The sequence below is a fragment of the Coregonus clupeaformis genome, unplaced genomic scaffold (genome assembly GCF_020615455.1).
Source record: "Coregonus clupeaformis isolate EN_2021a unplaced genomic scaffold, ASM2061545v1 scaf0395, whole genome shotgun sequence".
Lineage (NCBI taxonomy): Eukaryota > Metazoa > Chordata > Actinopteri > Salmoniformes > Salmonidae > Coregonus > Coregonus clupeaformis.
Window position 1 is genome coordinate 82,038 of NW_025533850.1, and position 17,245 is coordinate 99,282.

The 17,245-nt window shown below is 41.2% G+C and overlaps 1 protein-coding gene and 2 long non-coding RNA genes across 3 annotated transcripts in view; all 3 read right to left on the reverse strand.

The window, feature by feature from the left end:
* Positions 1–17,245, reverse strand: part of LOC121556317 (hemicentin-2-like) — a 154,597-nt gene that overhangs the window by 80,512 nt on the left and 56,840 nt on the right. Inside the window, exon 17 of the mRNA XM_045215216.1 lies at positions 12,581–12,600. Within this exon, the coding sequence (XP_045071151.1) occupies positions 12,581–12,600 (20 nt within the window). The remainder of the gene's footprint in view (positions 1–12,580; positions 12,601–17,245) is intronic.
* LOC121571194 lies at positions 12,744–13,175 on the reverse strand. Its single transcript, XR_006001658.2, has 3 exons — positions 13,124–13,175; positions 12,911–12,991; positions 12,744–12,789 (listed from the first exon to the last, which is right to left on the reverse strand). It is a non-coding gene; the product is annotated as an uncharacterized LOC121571194 (long non-coding RNA).
* On the reverse strand, positions 13,603–14,279 carry LOC123484650. Its single transcript, XR_006658619.1, has 3 exons — positions 14,089–14,279; positions 13,737–13,853; positions 13,603–13,628 (listed from the first exon to the last, which is right to left on the reverse strand). It is a non-coding gene; the product is annotated as an uncharacterized LOC123484650 (long non-coding RNA).

Below are 17,245 nucleotides of genomic sequence, written 5' to 3' on the forward strand. Positions count from 1 at the left end.
GGCGGCGTAGTGTCTTACTGATGGTAGGCTTTGTTACTTTGGTCCCAGCTCTCTGCAGGTCATTCACTAGGTCCCCCAGTGTGGTTCTGGGATTTTTGCTCACCGCTCTTGTGATCATTTTGACCCCACGGGGTGAGATCTTGCGTGGAGCCCCAGATCGAGGGAGATTATCAGTGGTCTTGTATGTCTTCCATTTCCTAATAATTGCTCCCACAGTTGATTTCTTCAAACCAAGCTGTTTACCTATTGCAGATTCAGTCTTCCCAGCCTGGTGCAGGTCTACAATTTTGTTTCTGGTGTCCTTTGACAGCTCTTTGGTCTTGGCCATAGTGGAGTTTGGAGTGTGACTGTTTGAGGTTGTGGACAGGTGTCTTTTATACTGATAACAAGTTCAAACAGGTGCCATTAATACAGGTAACGAGTGGAGGACAGAGGAGCCTCTTAAAGAAGAAGTTACAGGTCTGTGAGAGCCAGAAATCTTGCTTGTTTGTAGGTGACCAAATACTTATTTTCCACCATAATTTGCAAATAACTTCATAAAAAATCCTACAATGTGATTTTCTGGATTTTTTTTTCTAAATTTGTCTGTCATAGTTGACGTGTACCTATGATGAAAATTACAGGCCTGTCTCATCTTTTTAAGTGGGAGAACTTGCACAATTGGTGGCTGACTAAATACTTTTTTTCCCCACTGTATTTGTCCAGCCTTTGCTGCTATGCTTGCAGATGTGCACAATATGCTGATACCCTAATCAAAAAGTATTTAATAACTCGAAATAATAAAAACGTAGCTAGGTGGCTGTAACATTTAAACTTAAAACATGTTTTTCATTGTTTTGCACCGCATGGATCACCTGTGCAATTGAACGCAGCATTGCTGCATGGTGCATTCAAAATGTCTTGTAGTTGAGTAGTCGTGGCTACTGCTCAAATGTTGCTGTAACAGGCCTACATGTTTTTCCTTTTCATGGTGTTTTGTTGCTGGTTTAGTTTTTTGGTTATTCATTGTTAAGCTTTAAAAACCGAAGCCAGACTGCAACATTTAGTAGCCTAGCTAGGACTGTGGCATGTCTCTGTACACGTTCCCTCTGCTGTGTGAGTTAAACGGGACACATGAAAGCAGCGGAATTTATGTTGAATTTACCGATGTGAGTGCATCAGGCTGTAATTTCAGAAGTAGATGACTCAACTGTTGACTCATTTATACGCGTTTCTTAACCAATTAGCGTTATTATGCAAGTTGAGTGGACTTAAAAAGGACAAGAATTTGATCCAATGTGTTAGTGTCTTCAATCAACAAACTGCTTGAAGTCAGTTGTATTTGAATAAGCTTGTTAAGTAAAATTACAAATTCATGTTTGCTGAAAACAACTCAAAACCACACCTATCATTATCGTGATCATTATTCCAGCATGCTCTCTTGCAGGTTGATTTTCAGAATGGTTTGTTTCAATACCTGTGTATTTGCATGTACTTTAGAAAAATTTATGTTATTTATGTTTGTGTAGCATGAGATTAATCAACCAATAAAAATAATCCAATCTGTTAGTAGTTCGACTTATTTCACCCATTACTGATATGGCTGTTCCAGTTTATATAATTTAGGCAGGCTCAGTAATCAATCTTCCCTACCCCAACAGTCATTATGAATGAATTGTTGGATATCCTAACTCTGGCTGGATTCCAATAGGAATTTCACATCACGTTCCAAGCCAGCATAATGTGACTCTCAGGCTTGATGTGGCCTGTAAACCAGGAGTTTCAGACCAGTGTGTTAGGGTGTAACTAGGCCCTCAAAGGTTTTATGATATATGTAATGTGTTGTCATAATGAGTTTAATTTGAAAGATAACATATTCACTTAGACACTCACTTGGTGAAGGCTACAGTACTGAAAACTATTCAATACAACAACCATGTCTCTGTGGCTAACAAATACAGTCATGGGAGGTAACTACAATGCACTCTAAATACAAGGCACTCAAGGTATGCAAAAAGGTAGAATATTTTTTTATTCTGTGAACAGCTTTTTATTTTTATTAACTGAATACCATCTGGTTATTGGGACAGACATGAATGCCATTTTGGACATGTGGACAAATCAAATAAGATTAACTACAATCCACACGCAACCAAGGCTCACCAGCATATACTCTCTGATTACAACCTAATTGATGTTTGGCAAGCACATAATCCTAATGAAGAGAGTACACTTTCTACTCCCCTGCATAAATCATTCTCACAAATCAATGTATTTCTATTATCTACAACTCTTCTCTTTAATCAATAAAATAGAAATCCAACATATGATCACTTTTGATCACCACGTCTACTACTGCCAATTACACGTTTCAGAATCTCCTAATTGTAACTAGGCCCTCAAAAAAAGACATAAGGCCTTATGATACACTGTATGTATGAGAATCAACAAAGGGAGAAGATTCCAATCATGAAAAAGTAAGCAAATAGTGTAGGTCGTGATGAAATTAACCAGTAACATCTTGGCCTAACTACATACACATGCAAGATGCAGAGGATTCTATATCTATGAAAGGCCCAGCCTATGACCACATCCTGTTCAGCTCACAGTACTTTCTGGTAGGGAGAGGTGGGGGGCTCTGGGCGTCCAAATGCGATCTTGTCATACAGAGTCTGCGGCTACATGTGACAGATAATCAAGAAAAAACTGTTTCAGCATCAAGAAATGTATTGACTATTTTCAAAGTAGACTACCGTACATAGTCTTCCATTCAATCACAGACATTTTAACATTATGACTATTTATATCTTACCTCATTCAATCGTGGGATAGCCAGATCATTGACAGTCTCATAGATGGACATTGGGTTTACCTGACTGTTTGATCTTGTCTGCAATCAAAATACAGCCCATTACAATACAGTACATATAGCTTCCACACATTCAGATAAATAATAACGGCAATGCATACTTACATCTTTAATGATTGTGTTGATCATAACATCAGCATATATTGTGTTGACAGTGCTGTCTTTGATAAGAACAAAATATTAACCAATCAGATACATTTTAAACAGGATATCAACAAACATACCCAGGAATTAATAAACAACACTTATGAGGGGTCTCACTCTTTTCCCAATTCCTAGCAAATCCACACAAAAAAAAATAATATCAGCTGAAGAATACTTCTAGAACCACCTGAAATGTCACTTTAAATGTAGTTAAGGGCCCTAAGCAGTACATACCTGTGTTACGGCAGCCCCTGCAGTAGCACACTGCCACAGCTACAGTGAGGATCAGCACCACAGCGCCTCCTACTGATACTCCGACATAGATGGTATACCACACCAGTCCTGTCAAATATTGTACAACACACATGATTAGACTATACAATATGATAAAGACTAAATGGCACTATGTCATATACATCCAATGTAATCACATGTATTATATATTATATTTGGATAAGAGTGTCTGCTTAATGACGTAAATGTAAATAAGCATATAAGCACACTGAAAAGTGTATGGAAGGGATTATTATGATATCTAGGTACCTGGTGTGGTTGTGTCATTACTACACTTTACTGTTGCAAAGGCAGATTTCCAGCTGACTAGGTGTGAGGCATTGCATGTTACAATGATGTCTCTCTCTGCAGGAGAGAGAGAGAGGTGAATCTGCTGGGCGTCTGCGTACATTACATTTACATTTACGTCATTTAGCAGACGCTCTTATCCAGAGCGACTTACAAATTGGTGCATTCACCCTATAGCCAGTGGGATAACCACTTCACAATGTTTTAAAAAATGTTTTTTATTTTATTTTATTTTATTTTTTTAGGTGGGGGGGGAGGTAAAAGGATTACTGTCTGCCAGACATGCAGAGATGCGATTCACCACCTGGTTATCAGAAGGGGGAAAGGAGAAGATTAGTTGTGTATCGTCAGCGTAGCAATGATAGGAGAGGCCATGTGAGGATATGACAGAGCCAAGTGACTTGGTGTATAGGGAGAATAGGAGAGGGCCTAGAACTGAGCCCTGGGGGACACCAGTGGTGAGAGCACGTGGTGCAGAGACAGCTTCTCGCCACGCCACTTGGTAGGAGCGACCGGTCAGGTAGGACGCAATCCAGGAGTGAGCCTGCAGTCACAAGTCGCAAGATTTTATCTGGAGAGAGAGGGGAGAAAGAAGTCAAAGCATAGGGTAGGGCAGTGTGAGCAGGACCAGCAGTGTCATTAGACTTAACAAACGAGGATCGGATGTCGTCAACCTTCTTTTCAAAGTGGTTGACGAAGTCATCCACAGAGAGGGAGGAGGGGGGGATTCAGCAGGGAGGAGAATGTGGCAAAGAGCTTCCCTAGGGTTAGAGGCAGATGCTTGGAATTTAGAGTGGTAGAAAGTGGCCTTAGCAGCAGAAACAGATGAAGAAAATGTAGAGAGGAGGGAGTGAAAAGATGCCAGGTCGGCAGGGAGTTTAGTTTTCTTCCATTTCCGCTCTGCTGCCCGGAGCTCTGTTCTGTGAGCTCGCAATGAGTCATCAAGCCACGGAGCTGGAGGGGAGGACCGAGCCGGCCGGGAGGATAGGGGACACAGAGAGTCAAAGGATGCAGAAAGGGAGGAGAGGAGGGTTGAGGAGGCAGAATCAGGAGATTGGAGGGGAGAAGGATTGAGCAGAGGGAAGAGATGATAGGATGGAAGAGGAGAGAGTAGTGGGAGAGAGAGAGCGAAGGTTGCGGCGGCGCATTACCATCTGTGTAGGGGCAGAGTGAGTAGTGTTGGAGGAGAGCGAGAGAGAAAAGGATACAAAGTAGTGGTCGGAGACATGGAGGGGAGTTGCAGTGAGATTAGTAGAAGAGCAGCATCTAGTAAAGATGAGGTCAAGCGTATTGCCTGCCTTGTGAGTAGGGGGGGACGGTGAGAGGGTGAGGTCAAAAGAGGAGAGGAGTGGAAAGAAGGAGGCAGAGAGAAATGAGTCAAATGTAGACCCCCCAAAACTGTGAGGGGTGAGCCATCCTCAGGAAAGGAGCTTATCAAGGCGTCAAGCTCATTGATGAACTCTCCAAGGGAACCTGGAGGGCGATAGATGACAAGGATATTAAGCTTAAATGGGCTAGTGACTGTGACAGCATGGAATTCAAATGAGGAGATAGACAGATGGGTTAGGGGAAAAATTGAGAATGTCCACTTGGGAGATATGAGGATTCCTGTGCCACCACCCCGCTGACCAGATGCTCTCGGGGTATGCGAGAACACATGGTCAGATGAGGAGAGAGCAGTAGGAGTAGCAGTGTTTTCAGTGGTAATCCATGTTTCCGTCAGCGCCAAGAAGTCGAGGGATTGGAGGGTAGCATAGGCTGGGATGAAGTCTGCCTTGTTGGCAGCAGCACGGCAGTTCCAGAGGCTGCCTGAGACCTGGAACTCCAGGTGAGTGGTGCGCGCAGGGACCACCAGGTTAGAGAGGCAGCAGCCACGCGGTGTGAGGCGTTTGTGTAGCCTGTGCGGAGAGGAGAGAACAGGGATAGGCAGAGGCATAGTTGACAGGCTGCAGCAAATGGCTACAATAATGCAGAGGAGATCGGAATGAAATGAACTAAACATCTGGGAAAGGAGAGAGCGGGCCTCCCTCACCACAACTCCCAAATATAACTCTTTACATAGTTTACTTTTCTATGACTATAGTGTTAATGCCAGGAAATATAAACCTTCTGAGTTGAATTCTGCAATATCCTTTTCGCTATACCTCCACATAATTAGGGTGACATTTTGCCCCTCTAAGCCTGCAGGCATCGTCACAATGAGTACATCTCATTGTCTCTCTCCCAGGTGAATGTAAGGTTGGAGTAGCAGGACACGTTGCACACCAGCCGCACCGTACAGGAGTGGTTGGCCAATAGCTTGATGTCTGTCTGGATCACCACCTTGGATATAGGCTCTGAGAGAGAGAGAGAGAGAGAGAGAGAGAGAGAGAGAGAGAGAGAGAGAGAGAGAGAGAGAGAGAGAGAGAGAGAGTTGTAATCAGTCGTCAACAAGATGTTACCAGAGTGTAAGACAAAGGATGGAATATGTCATTAACACTATAGTCATAGAAAAGTAAACTATATAAAGAAGGTGATAGCTTCCTACCGTGAACCTGCAGAGTGACAGCCTTACTGGGAATCTGCTTGTCTGTTTCAGCAATAACTAGATATTCCCCTGAGTCTTGCAGAGTCAGTTTCCTAATTGTTAAACTGAAGTCTTTGGCATTCATTTCTAGTCTCCCCTTGAACTGGGATCCATGGAAATATAAACCTTCTGAGTTGAATTCTGCAATATCCTTTTCGCTATACCTCCACATAATTAGGGTGACATTTTGCCCCTCTAAGCCTGCAGGCATCGTCACAGAGTCCCCTACCGTCTTGAGGAATGACAGGTTTGAAGAAACACCCACACCTGAAACACCAAAATGGACATTGGCATTCTGACATCAATCAATGGTTACACTTACTGCTGTGTAATTATTCATGTAAGTATGGTGTAGCAAGTATTGCAATTACTCATTGTTACAATGTAATACTTGTTACAGTGTGCCTACATGACTAATTACACAATAATACTCTGCAATGCAAAGTTTTACCTAATCAATAATAGATAATAATGGATTGGATTTGTATAGAGCATTTCCAGGTTTCATTTATACTGTACGTGGCACTTTACATATTTGCACTTTATATCTTTAAGTAACTGAGTGTGTGGGTCCATCTTTACTTTATTAAAGTCCGCTCCTCCCCCACATTCAGCAGAACAGTATGAGATGACAGGAAAAGAGAATTGGGGGTGGATCTGATAACTCCTCCTCAGCTCACAAATACAAATCCCACTGTGTTTACTGAGTAATTATTCCCCAGAAATGCATCATATACTGCATGGGCAACATTATAAATACGTGTCAGTCTGAAGTGATGTTTTATAAACCCTTACACAAAAAAACATCAGTCATGAATGAAGAAATAAATACACTTACAGTTAATTGAAGAATTTATGGAAGAACTGCAGTTATCCTAGTCATGCAATGTATCTTATTATGTAATACAAACAATAATTACATACAGTCCCATATCACCTTAAATTTAATGAATGACATGCATCTAGCACAGGGTCGTAAGATCTCTTGCGTTCTAGAAGCACTGCAGAATCAATACATCATGATATGTTGCTGAATATAGGTATTATGTAGGTGTTATCACACAGTAATAAAGCAAACGTTTCGAGATATCCAACCAATCACTGATGACTAGGCATTCTACAGTCAACACACCATGCATAGACCAACAATGAATTTAGAGAAAGCTAACGGTTTTCCAAACTTTATCATACCATCAAACACATGCACATGAGAATTATTCTACCCTCTTGGTTTCACATTAGACTAAGGAGACCGTTGAAAAGACCCTAAGCAGCCAACTGACTAAAGTCAGTAAGTGGTTATCCATTTAGGCAGACAGAATGTATCCTGTTTGGTTCCGAAAACAAAGTGAGAAACTCTTCCAACTTCTCGGTCAAGTTTAATGGTGTAGTGGTGAAGGAAAAATGCTATGTTACATACATTGGGATGTGAACTGGACCAACACATAACATGCAAACTTATGGTTCTGAAGGCCATTGGAAATGTTCACTGCAGGACAAAGTTCCTGGCAAGGGTAGCCAGGTTCCTGGATACAGAGAGTATGAGGACCCTGGAAACATCTCTGATACGGTGCCACTATGGCTATGCTTCTATCTCATGGTTCAGTGGAGTATAAAAAAATCTGAAGGACAAACTTTAAACGGCCCAAAACAAACTAATGAGAATTATACTCAAGCTCAGCCATTGGGACGCACGTTGGTCCTAATCATTTCAGGGAACTGAACTGGCTTCCAGTTAATCTCCTGGTGGTGCAGATTAAACTGTTGATGGTTTTTAAAGTGATACATGACCTTGCCCCCAGTTACCTTTCTGATTATTTTAATTTCATTAGAGACTCTCATAGTCATGACACCAGAGCCAGTGTTGCCAGTATGAGACTGCTGCTCTATAGGAGCATGGCTGGAAAAAGCTATTTCCTTAACACTGGCGCAGAGGAATGGAATGGTGTGCCAAACCATATCAAATCCATCAATATACGCTAGGGAGTTTTAAGATAAACCCTAAGAAATAGTTTATGGGCAAAATGCTTTAAAACTGCACAACAAAGTATAATTGTTTCAATGAACGTTACTTGGTAATCTATTTTATTCCTTTTACGGTTTCCTCCATATTGATGAGATGTATTTTAGGTGTTTTTTGCTTTCATGTTATCTTGTGTATATTTTTGTTTTCATGTATTTTCTTGAGGTCCACAATGGGGATACATTTTAAAAACTTTTTTGTGTCATCCTCGGCGATGGTTGTATTGTTGTTGTATTGTGTTTAAAATGTTCAAATGAATAAAAATTGTCACAAAACTTACCATAGTGGAGGTTGGAGAGTAGGAGAAGGAGTATTCCCTGTTTGGAGAAGCAGGAGAAGGGACCACCAGACATCTCTTTAAGGCGTTGTATGACTGTTTCCTCTAGCTGTATGTCCTTATCTATCAATGTCACTGGTAGCAAGCAGTTGACTAACCAAAACACACAGAGAAGAAAGAGTAGTGTTGTGTCGAGAAAACGTTGCTAATTATGCTGTGTGATCAAGGAGAACCGCTGACGCTGTATTTTCATCATAAAGGTTTATTCATAACAAAGGGTTACAGCGTCGATTTACAGATACCTGCAGATACCCGGAGAATAATCGCCCCATCTCAAATATGATTATTCTGTCTTCTTTTGTCTTATCTGTGGTATATGTCCTATGTAATCTGATATGGGTTTTTTCCCTACAGACCAATCACCTGTCTCCACACAACATACTTCCTCTGTTCTATGGGGTGTCCCCATAAAACTACTCCCCAGATGCTCCCTCTAAGCTGAATAAACCTCCTCTCAGGTTCCATTTGAAAACATTAGCAAAGTCATAATTCCTCAGATACTACAGTAGAGAAAGAGCAGAGACTTCCTTTTGATGAGGGCTGCTGTTCTATAAAAAATTACTGTATGTTAGTTGAAAAGGAAGTCACATTCTATAGTTGTTCTCTGAAAATAACCCTTCACTCAGTTTGAGAGTTAGACGATGAGGTGTGGGTGTGTTTGGGGTCTGTCACTGTGCTGACCAGTCTGGTGGTGGTGGTTTTGGAGCGTGTGTTTCCTAGCTGCTGGTGGTTGTGTGGTTAATGGTCATGGTGTTTCACAGATACCGGTAGCTTTGTTACTTTATGAGCAGACCACTCAAAGTTGCAGAGAAAGATAGAGGGAGGGTTCTGGGGAGGAGAGAGAGAACGAAAGAGAAAGAAAGAGAAAGAGAGAGAGAGAGAGAGAGAGAGAGAGAGAGAGAGGGAGAGAGAGCGAGCGAGAGGGGGGGTTATAGAGAGAGAGCGAGAGAGAGAGAGAAAATATCATAACAGTGTGTGTGCATTTTCATCTAGGCTTCATATGTCTGGAGAAGTGTTTGTATGACTTCTTCAGCATGGTCATAGGACAGTGTGGCTGAGGGATATGAAACACCTGCCAACTTTTTCAGAAGGTATTGGGTCTCAGGTTTCTGACAAAGGCCCCACTTCTACGTTTCAGGTAACATCTTTTGGTGATGTCATTTCCAGTTTCTGTTTCTCAGGAGCAGTGCCAATGACTGCTGGCTGTCTGTCTGACCACATAGACATAAACACATGGACACAGAAACCCCCTAACTGGAACAGTGACCTTCCAGACCATGCAGGGATACTGAAAATAGTCATAAACCACTAATGTAATTATTCGGCATGACCTATCTTTAGGATGAGGAGGCAATATGGGAGAACTGGTAATCATGCATCCGTAGGTTACTACCTGGAATTCAACACAGTAATATAAATATTCAATATTGTTTCCATGTAAATACCAGACCCTGGTCCATGAGCCTGACCTTTGCTTACTTGGAAGACCCCTTTGCCATCATAGACTTGCATGTCCACATTTCAATATTAAAAGGAAGTGATACACAGTACCAGTACTGACCAGCTCCTCAGAACTCCTGCAGACAGGATATCAAATCATATCAAATCAAATTGTATTTGTCACATTACATTTGACATTTTAGTCATTTAGAAGACGCTCTTATCCAGAGCGACTTACAGTTAGTGAGTGCATACATTTTCACAAGCGCAAATACAACAGGTGTAGACCTTACTGTGAAATGCTTACTTACAAGCACTTAACCAATAATGCAGTTCAAAAAATAGAGTTAAGAAAATATTTACTAAATAAACTAAAGTAAAAAATAAAGTAACACAATAAAATTATTTATAACAATAACGAGGCTATATACAGGGGGTACTGGTACCGAGACAATGTGCGGGGGTACAGGTTAGTCAAGATAATTTGTACATGTAGGTAGGGGTAAAGTGAACATGCATAAATAATTAACTGCGAGTAGCAGCAGTGTAAAAATAAAGGTCCAAGTGGCCATTTGATTAATTGTTCAGCGGTCTTATGGCTTGGGGGTAGAAGCTGTTAAGGAGCCTTTTGGACCTAGACTTGGCGCTCTGGTACCGCTTGCCGTGCAGTAGCAGAGAGAACAGTCAATGACTTGGATGACTGGAGTATTTGAAAATTCTTTGGGCCTTCCTCTGACACCGCCTAGTATATAGGTCCTGGATGGCAGGAAGGTTGGTCCCAGTGATGTACTGGGACGTACGCACTACCCTCTGTAACGCCTAACGGTTAGATGACAAGCAATTGCCATACCAGGTGGTGATGCAACCGGTCATGATGCTCTCGATGGTGCAGCTGTAGAACCTTTTGAGGATCTGGGGATCCCTGCCAAATCTTTTCAGTCTCCTGAGGGGGAAAAGGTGTTGTCGTGCCCTCTTCACGACTGTCTTGGTGTGTTTGGATCATGATAGTTTGTTGGTGATGTGGACACCAATGAACTTGAAACTCTCGACCCACTCCACTACAGCCCCGTCGATGCTAATGGGGGCCTGTTCGGCCATCTTTTCCTACAGTCCACGATGAGCTCCTTTGTCTTGCTCACATTGAGGGAGAGGTTGTTGTCCTGGCACCACACTGCCAGGTCTCTGACCTCCTCCCTATAGGCTGTCTCATCGTTGTCTGTGATCAGGCCTACCACTTTTGTGTCGTCAGCAAACTTAATGATGGTGTTGAGTCGTGCTTGGCCATGCAGTCGTGGGTGAACAAGGAGTACAGGGGAGGACTAATCATTTAGGAAGGTTACCTTCGCTTTCTTGGGCACAGGGACTATGGTGGTCTGTTTGAATATGACATCATAAAACTGAGACGGCACACTTCCCCAAAAAGTCATTCTGAAAATCTCAATGGGTCTTTCACTGATGGGGTACGGCATTTTTACTTTAACTCACACATTTAGGAGCCTAAGATCTATATTAGGCTGAAAGGAGGTTTGACCAAAGCAGGTTATATGGAAAAGTTGATGATGATGACAATATCCATTTACTGTAAGAAAGCACTCATGCCATCTGGTGGATAAAAATAGTTCATTAAAAAGCTCAATACAAAGATATTTTAAAAGTACAGCTCATTAGAAGAAAATGTGAATAATACCTACAATATTTTGGAAATTCATATACAAATATGTTATTGTATCATCTGAATGACAGATATAATACATTAAAGATGATACATTTTAACGCAATTACAACAAAACAATAATACTCAATACACAATACAAGGCAGATAATTCCTGTAGCTGCAGATAAGATCCGTTATCATTACACCTTATATTTTATATAAAGCTGTAACAGTAATACACAATTAAACCATGCTTAAGTAAAATATATCTGTTGGTAAATAAAATACGAAAAAAAAATATTTAAAGTACAAGGTGTTATTGTGTGTGTGTGTCTGTTTGCTTGTGTGCATTGAGCATTCATAATCCATGTTCCCGCGTTTCCTTCCGCTACTCCTCTGATGGTGTGTCCCTCCATTCTTCCATCCCTCCATCCTTCCACCCATCCATCCCTCCATTCGTCCATCACTCCATCCTTCCATCACTCCATCCTTCCATCCCTCCATTCCTCAATCCCTCCATCCTTCAATCCCTCCATCCCTCCATTCCTCCATCCCTGCCCCCCTCAAGGTCCTGCAACATATCACCACACAAAGTTGTTTAGGACATGCAGTCAAACAAACTCTTAAGAATCAAACAAAAATACATACTTTAAATACATACATTATCCTTCAGAGAAAAAGTTCCTTATTAGTATCATATTAAGTATCAATAGCACATGGCTATTAGTCTTACCTGGGGCTGTGACTGGCTTCACTTGAGAATAGACCGAATCTGCCTCAGGTGGGGTTTCTGTTTCTGTAAGGGGTGAGGGTAAACATCAGAATAATAGAACAGTTATACACATAATAATATACAGCTAGTCAATATGGGGTCAAAGAGGTGTGAGGTTATGATAGGGGGAATATGGAAGGAGGGATTTCTAGTCTTACCTTTCTTCTTCTTGGCTTTGGCCTTCTGTTTAAGGTCAACCTCAGCATAGGTCAACCTCAGCATGTCCAGTTGCTGCTGAAAATTGAAATATCCAGTCAACAAATGATGGAATTAGCTTATTCCATATTCTGCATCTTCATTGAAATTCCAAAATTGTACATTTAGATTTCACTGACTGCCGACCTGTAGAATGGGTCTTACCTGTGGCCTTCCCTAACTTGACCTCAGAATAGACTGGATTTTCTTTTGGATCAGCTGGCTTTTCTAAGGAGGAGGAGGAGGAGGAAGAGGAGGAGGAGGAGAGAATTTGTAAGTTTGTATCAAATTTGATGAGTAAAAAACACTGCTACATTTTGTATTAATTTATGTGACAGTTAAGAATTACTTTTCTTTTTCTTGTCCAACTTTTTGAGTTGAATCTGGGCGTACATCACATCACTTGGTCCAGCAGTAGCAGCAGCAGCATCTGAAACATAGAGGTAATACACTAATATATCTACTTAGTCTTACTATGCTAGTCATATTAAACATATGAAGAACAACTGCAACAACAACTCTATACTGTATTCATGCTAAACTTAACATAGAGTAACAGTACCATTGTCATTATTGTCTGAGGGAGTGATTGTATCGTAGATGTTAGCGCCACCTGTTGGTCAAAGAAGAGAGAGAAATATTAATTGGTTGGTTATCCCTCAGATTTCCTAGGGACAGAGTACAGTAACATGTTGTATACAAAGTGGATGGTGAAAGGTCAGTGTGTGAGGTTACAGAGAGAGGAGAGTGATAGTGATCTGGGCTGAGAGACTGACCATGCTGCAGACGTGTATACCCAGCATCAAATCAAATCAAATCAAATGTTATTGGTCACATGCGCCGAATACAACAGGTGCAGACATTACAGTGAAATGCTTACTTATCAGGAGCCCGGCCCTGGGTAGATCCTTGGTCCTGTTTGGGGTCCAGGTTGGTGCTGTGTGGCTAGGGGGGGGCCTACATGGAGAGAGATACTCATGAAACACACAGATGATATTTTACTGTATGAAAAGGAACGTAGTTGAAAGACACGTGTACTCACGAGAATATCCTGTTACAACAGGAACCTGTAATGAAAAATGCATATTAATATATCAGGACATTACTGTTTTAAAATTTTGTAATTCGACATTTTTCTCTTAAACAAGTTCAATGAGAATTGATAAAAGTCTCACCTTTGGCGTTTTTATATCGACACAGCAGTACCAGGAGAATGGCCAGTAGAACACCAGCAACAACCAGGCCCACAACCACTACTACTAGGACTGATGTAGAGGGTCCAGGAGTTATGCCTGGAGAGAGAACAGCAAATCACCATCAGACTCTGAGGTAGTTATAGAAAATAAATAAAGTAGTGGACAAAGTGAAAAAATTATGTATATACATTATATATTTGACATCTAACTTGAGATCAGATGACCAGCCTGAGCTTGCAACTCCAAACCTACAGTATGCTTTTTAACAATACAAATCACTGATGACCACAGATATTATGAAAAGGTAATGTGATCAAAACCGATTTCTCACCTCTCACTGTCACCCAGCTCTCTGGTGATTCTCCTTCATTAGATTTACACTTATAGAAGCCTTCATCTGACTTGGATACTGCAGGGATGGTCATCTCTCCTGTGGTCTCATTCCTGATGAGTTCTCCATCTTTGTAGAAATCAACCTTGGGGTTTGGGTTTGTTTCCTGATTTCTATTTGTACAGAGCAGAGTCACAGAGTCTCCCTCAGTCATGGGATAGGCATGGCTCTCCAGGATCACAGCACCAGCTGTGTAACAAAATATATAAATAAAACTGTAAATCTGGAATAATCACACACAATATTTTAATGTCTTATGAGATTGTATTTTATATGAGATATATTCATTCAGTTTCAGAATTGAACATCATTATCATACATTGAAATGTAAAAAAGGTTAGTGAATGTTGTACAATAGACGTACCACCCACTGTGATGTTGACAGCATTACTGTACTCTCCTGATGCAGACTCACACAAGTACACTCCACTGTCCTTTTCAAGTGTGGACCTGATGGTACATGTGGACCCTGCTATTGATCCCCAGTTAGAGCCAAACCCTTACTCCACTCCTCTCTCTCTGTATCTCTTCAGTCTCCATCCAGTAGAGTTCCCCTTCTCCTCACAGCTTAGTGAGAGAGACTTTGATGTAAAGTGTTGAGTTCTGTTGGGTCTTATTCTGAGAGACACTGAAGGATGCAGGTCTGATACAAAGAGGAAAAGTCAAACTTATAGTTATATATACACATGAGGATGACTTAAATGTGGTTAAATGCAGTTTCAATGCAGTTAGTTACCTCCTGACCAGAGAAACTGAGGTTCACTGTAGAGTGTGTCATAGACTGGGTCTCCTCTCCCAGCTCTACATATATAACCTCCTGTGTGATTAGGACCAGCAGGGATCAGAGTGTAGGAGTCTTCAGTAGTCCCATTGCCAGATAGAGGCTCTACAGAGTAGGACTTGTCCAATAGGGAGGGTAACCCAGCTCTGTAGGGAACAGTTCGGTACCAGAAGAACCTCCAGCCTGTAGATGACTCTTTAACCCCACAGCTCAGAGTAACTGAGTCTCCAGGGTTCAGCCACTGAGGAGAGACACTCAGGACAGCTTGGGGTTTATCTGTTATAAAGGAGATGACACAATTAAAATGTTTGTTCTTTAATTAAATCATTTTAGTATAAAATGTTTACCCATTTTGTTATCATGGTATTGTACCTTACACCAAAATCAAACTAAGTTTAGTTCCATCATTGATCTCACTGTCTGCTATTTGACCTCATCCCTTTTGTATTTTTCTCACTATTCTGTCTCTTTCTCTTGCAATCCCATAAAAACAGACTTACCTAACACGGTCAATTGTAAAGCATTACTTGTCTCGGAGTGTTTTAAGCCATTGATTTTCTGAAGACCTTCACAGGTATATAGACCATTCTTTGCAGGACTGATTCTGTACTCAGACTCTGTTTTCGTGTAGAACGGCTTTCCACGGTTATAAAAAGCCTACTCAATCTCTTCTCCTCCCTGTATGTTACATCTGAGAGTGACAGTCTCTCCACTGAATATCTGAGGCCAGTTGGGTTGGAGGGTCAGAACAGCCACAGGTCTATCTGTACAGACACACCACAGACAATAAATACAATCACACAACTTAGAATGTAAAATAATGTTGATCAGCATTCATCACAACATGACCATATCATAAGTTGTCATTTCTGAACATACAGTATGCAGTCTGAACTGTCTGACTTACGAAGATCTAGTCATCAGAATACTGACATATACAGTCATGTCTACACACACACAGATACACACACACACACACACACACACACACAATTCCTCACCAATCACAGTGATATTGACAGGATCACTGATGATTGATGATATGGATCTGGACTTGATCTCTCCCTGACACCAGTAGAGGCTCTGGTCAGACACAGCAGGTCTACTGATGGTGAAGGTGGCTCCTGTTGTAGTGTGTCTGTCAGTCAAGGTCACTACTTTCTTAGTGTTGTCTTTGTACCATGTATAGCTCCAGTCACTGTCAGACCCCACTGAACACGTCAGAGTTACTGTCTCTCCAGTGTATGCAGGGTTTGGATTTATGGTCAGTGTAGCTTTGGGCAGGGCTGTGAGAAAAGAGCATAATTTAAAGATCTGGATACATGCTTAGCAATATCCAAAGATTTAGTTGTTGTTGGAACATTTTCATACTATAAAAGTCCATTATGGGTGTATGTTGACTTGATTTGGTGTGAATTGAAAATATGATTCTGTTTTTTTCCTAAAAATGTTGTTTAAAAATTGAAGTCGGAAGTTTACATACACTTAGGTTGGAGTCATTAAAACTTGTTTTTCAACCACTACACACATTTCTTGTTAACAAACTATAGTTTTGGCAAGTCGGTTAGGACATCTACTTTGTGCATGACTCAAGTATTTTCTCCAACAATTGTTTACAGACAGATCATTTCACTTATAATTCACTGTATCACAATTCCAGTGGGTCAGAAGATTACATACACTAAGTTGACTGTGCCTTTAAACAGCAAGGAAAATTCCAGAAAATGATGTCAAGGTAGGCTAATTGACATCATTTGAGTCAATTTGAGGTGTACCTGTGGATGAATTTCAAGGCCTACCTTCAAACCCAGTGCCTCGTTGCTTGACATCATGGGAAAATCAAAAGAAATCAGCCAAGCCCTCAGAAAAAAAAATGTAGACCTCCACAAGTCAGGTTCATCCTTGGGAGCAATTTCCAAACGCCTGAAGGTACCACGTTCATCTGTACAAACAATAGTATAAACACCATAGGACCACGCTGCCGTCATACCGCTCAGGAAGGAGACGCGTTCGGTCTCCTAGAGATGAACGTACTTTGGTGCGAAAAGTGCAAATCAATCCCAGAATAACAGTGAAGATGCTGGAAGAAACAGGTACAAAAGTTTCTATATCCACAGTAAAACAAGTCCTATTTCGACATAACCTGAAAGGCCGCTCAGCAAGGAAGAAGCCACTGCTCCAAAACCGCCATAAAAAAACCAGACTACGGTTTGCAACTGCACATAGGGACAAAGATCATACTTTTTGGAGAAAAGTCCTCAGGTCTGATGAAACAAAAATAGAACTGTTTGGCCATAATGACCATTGTTATGTTTG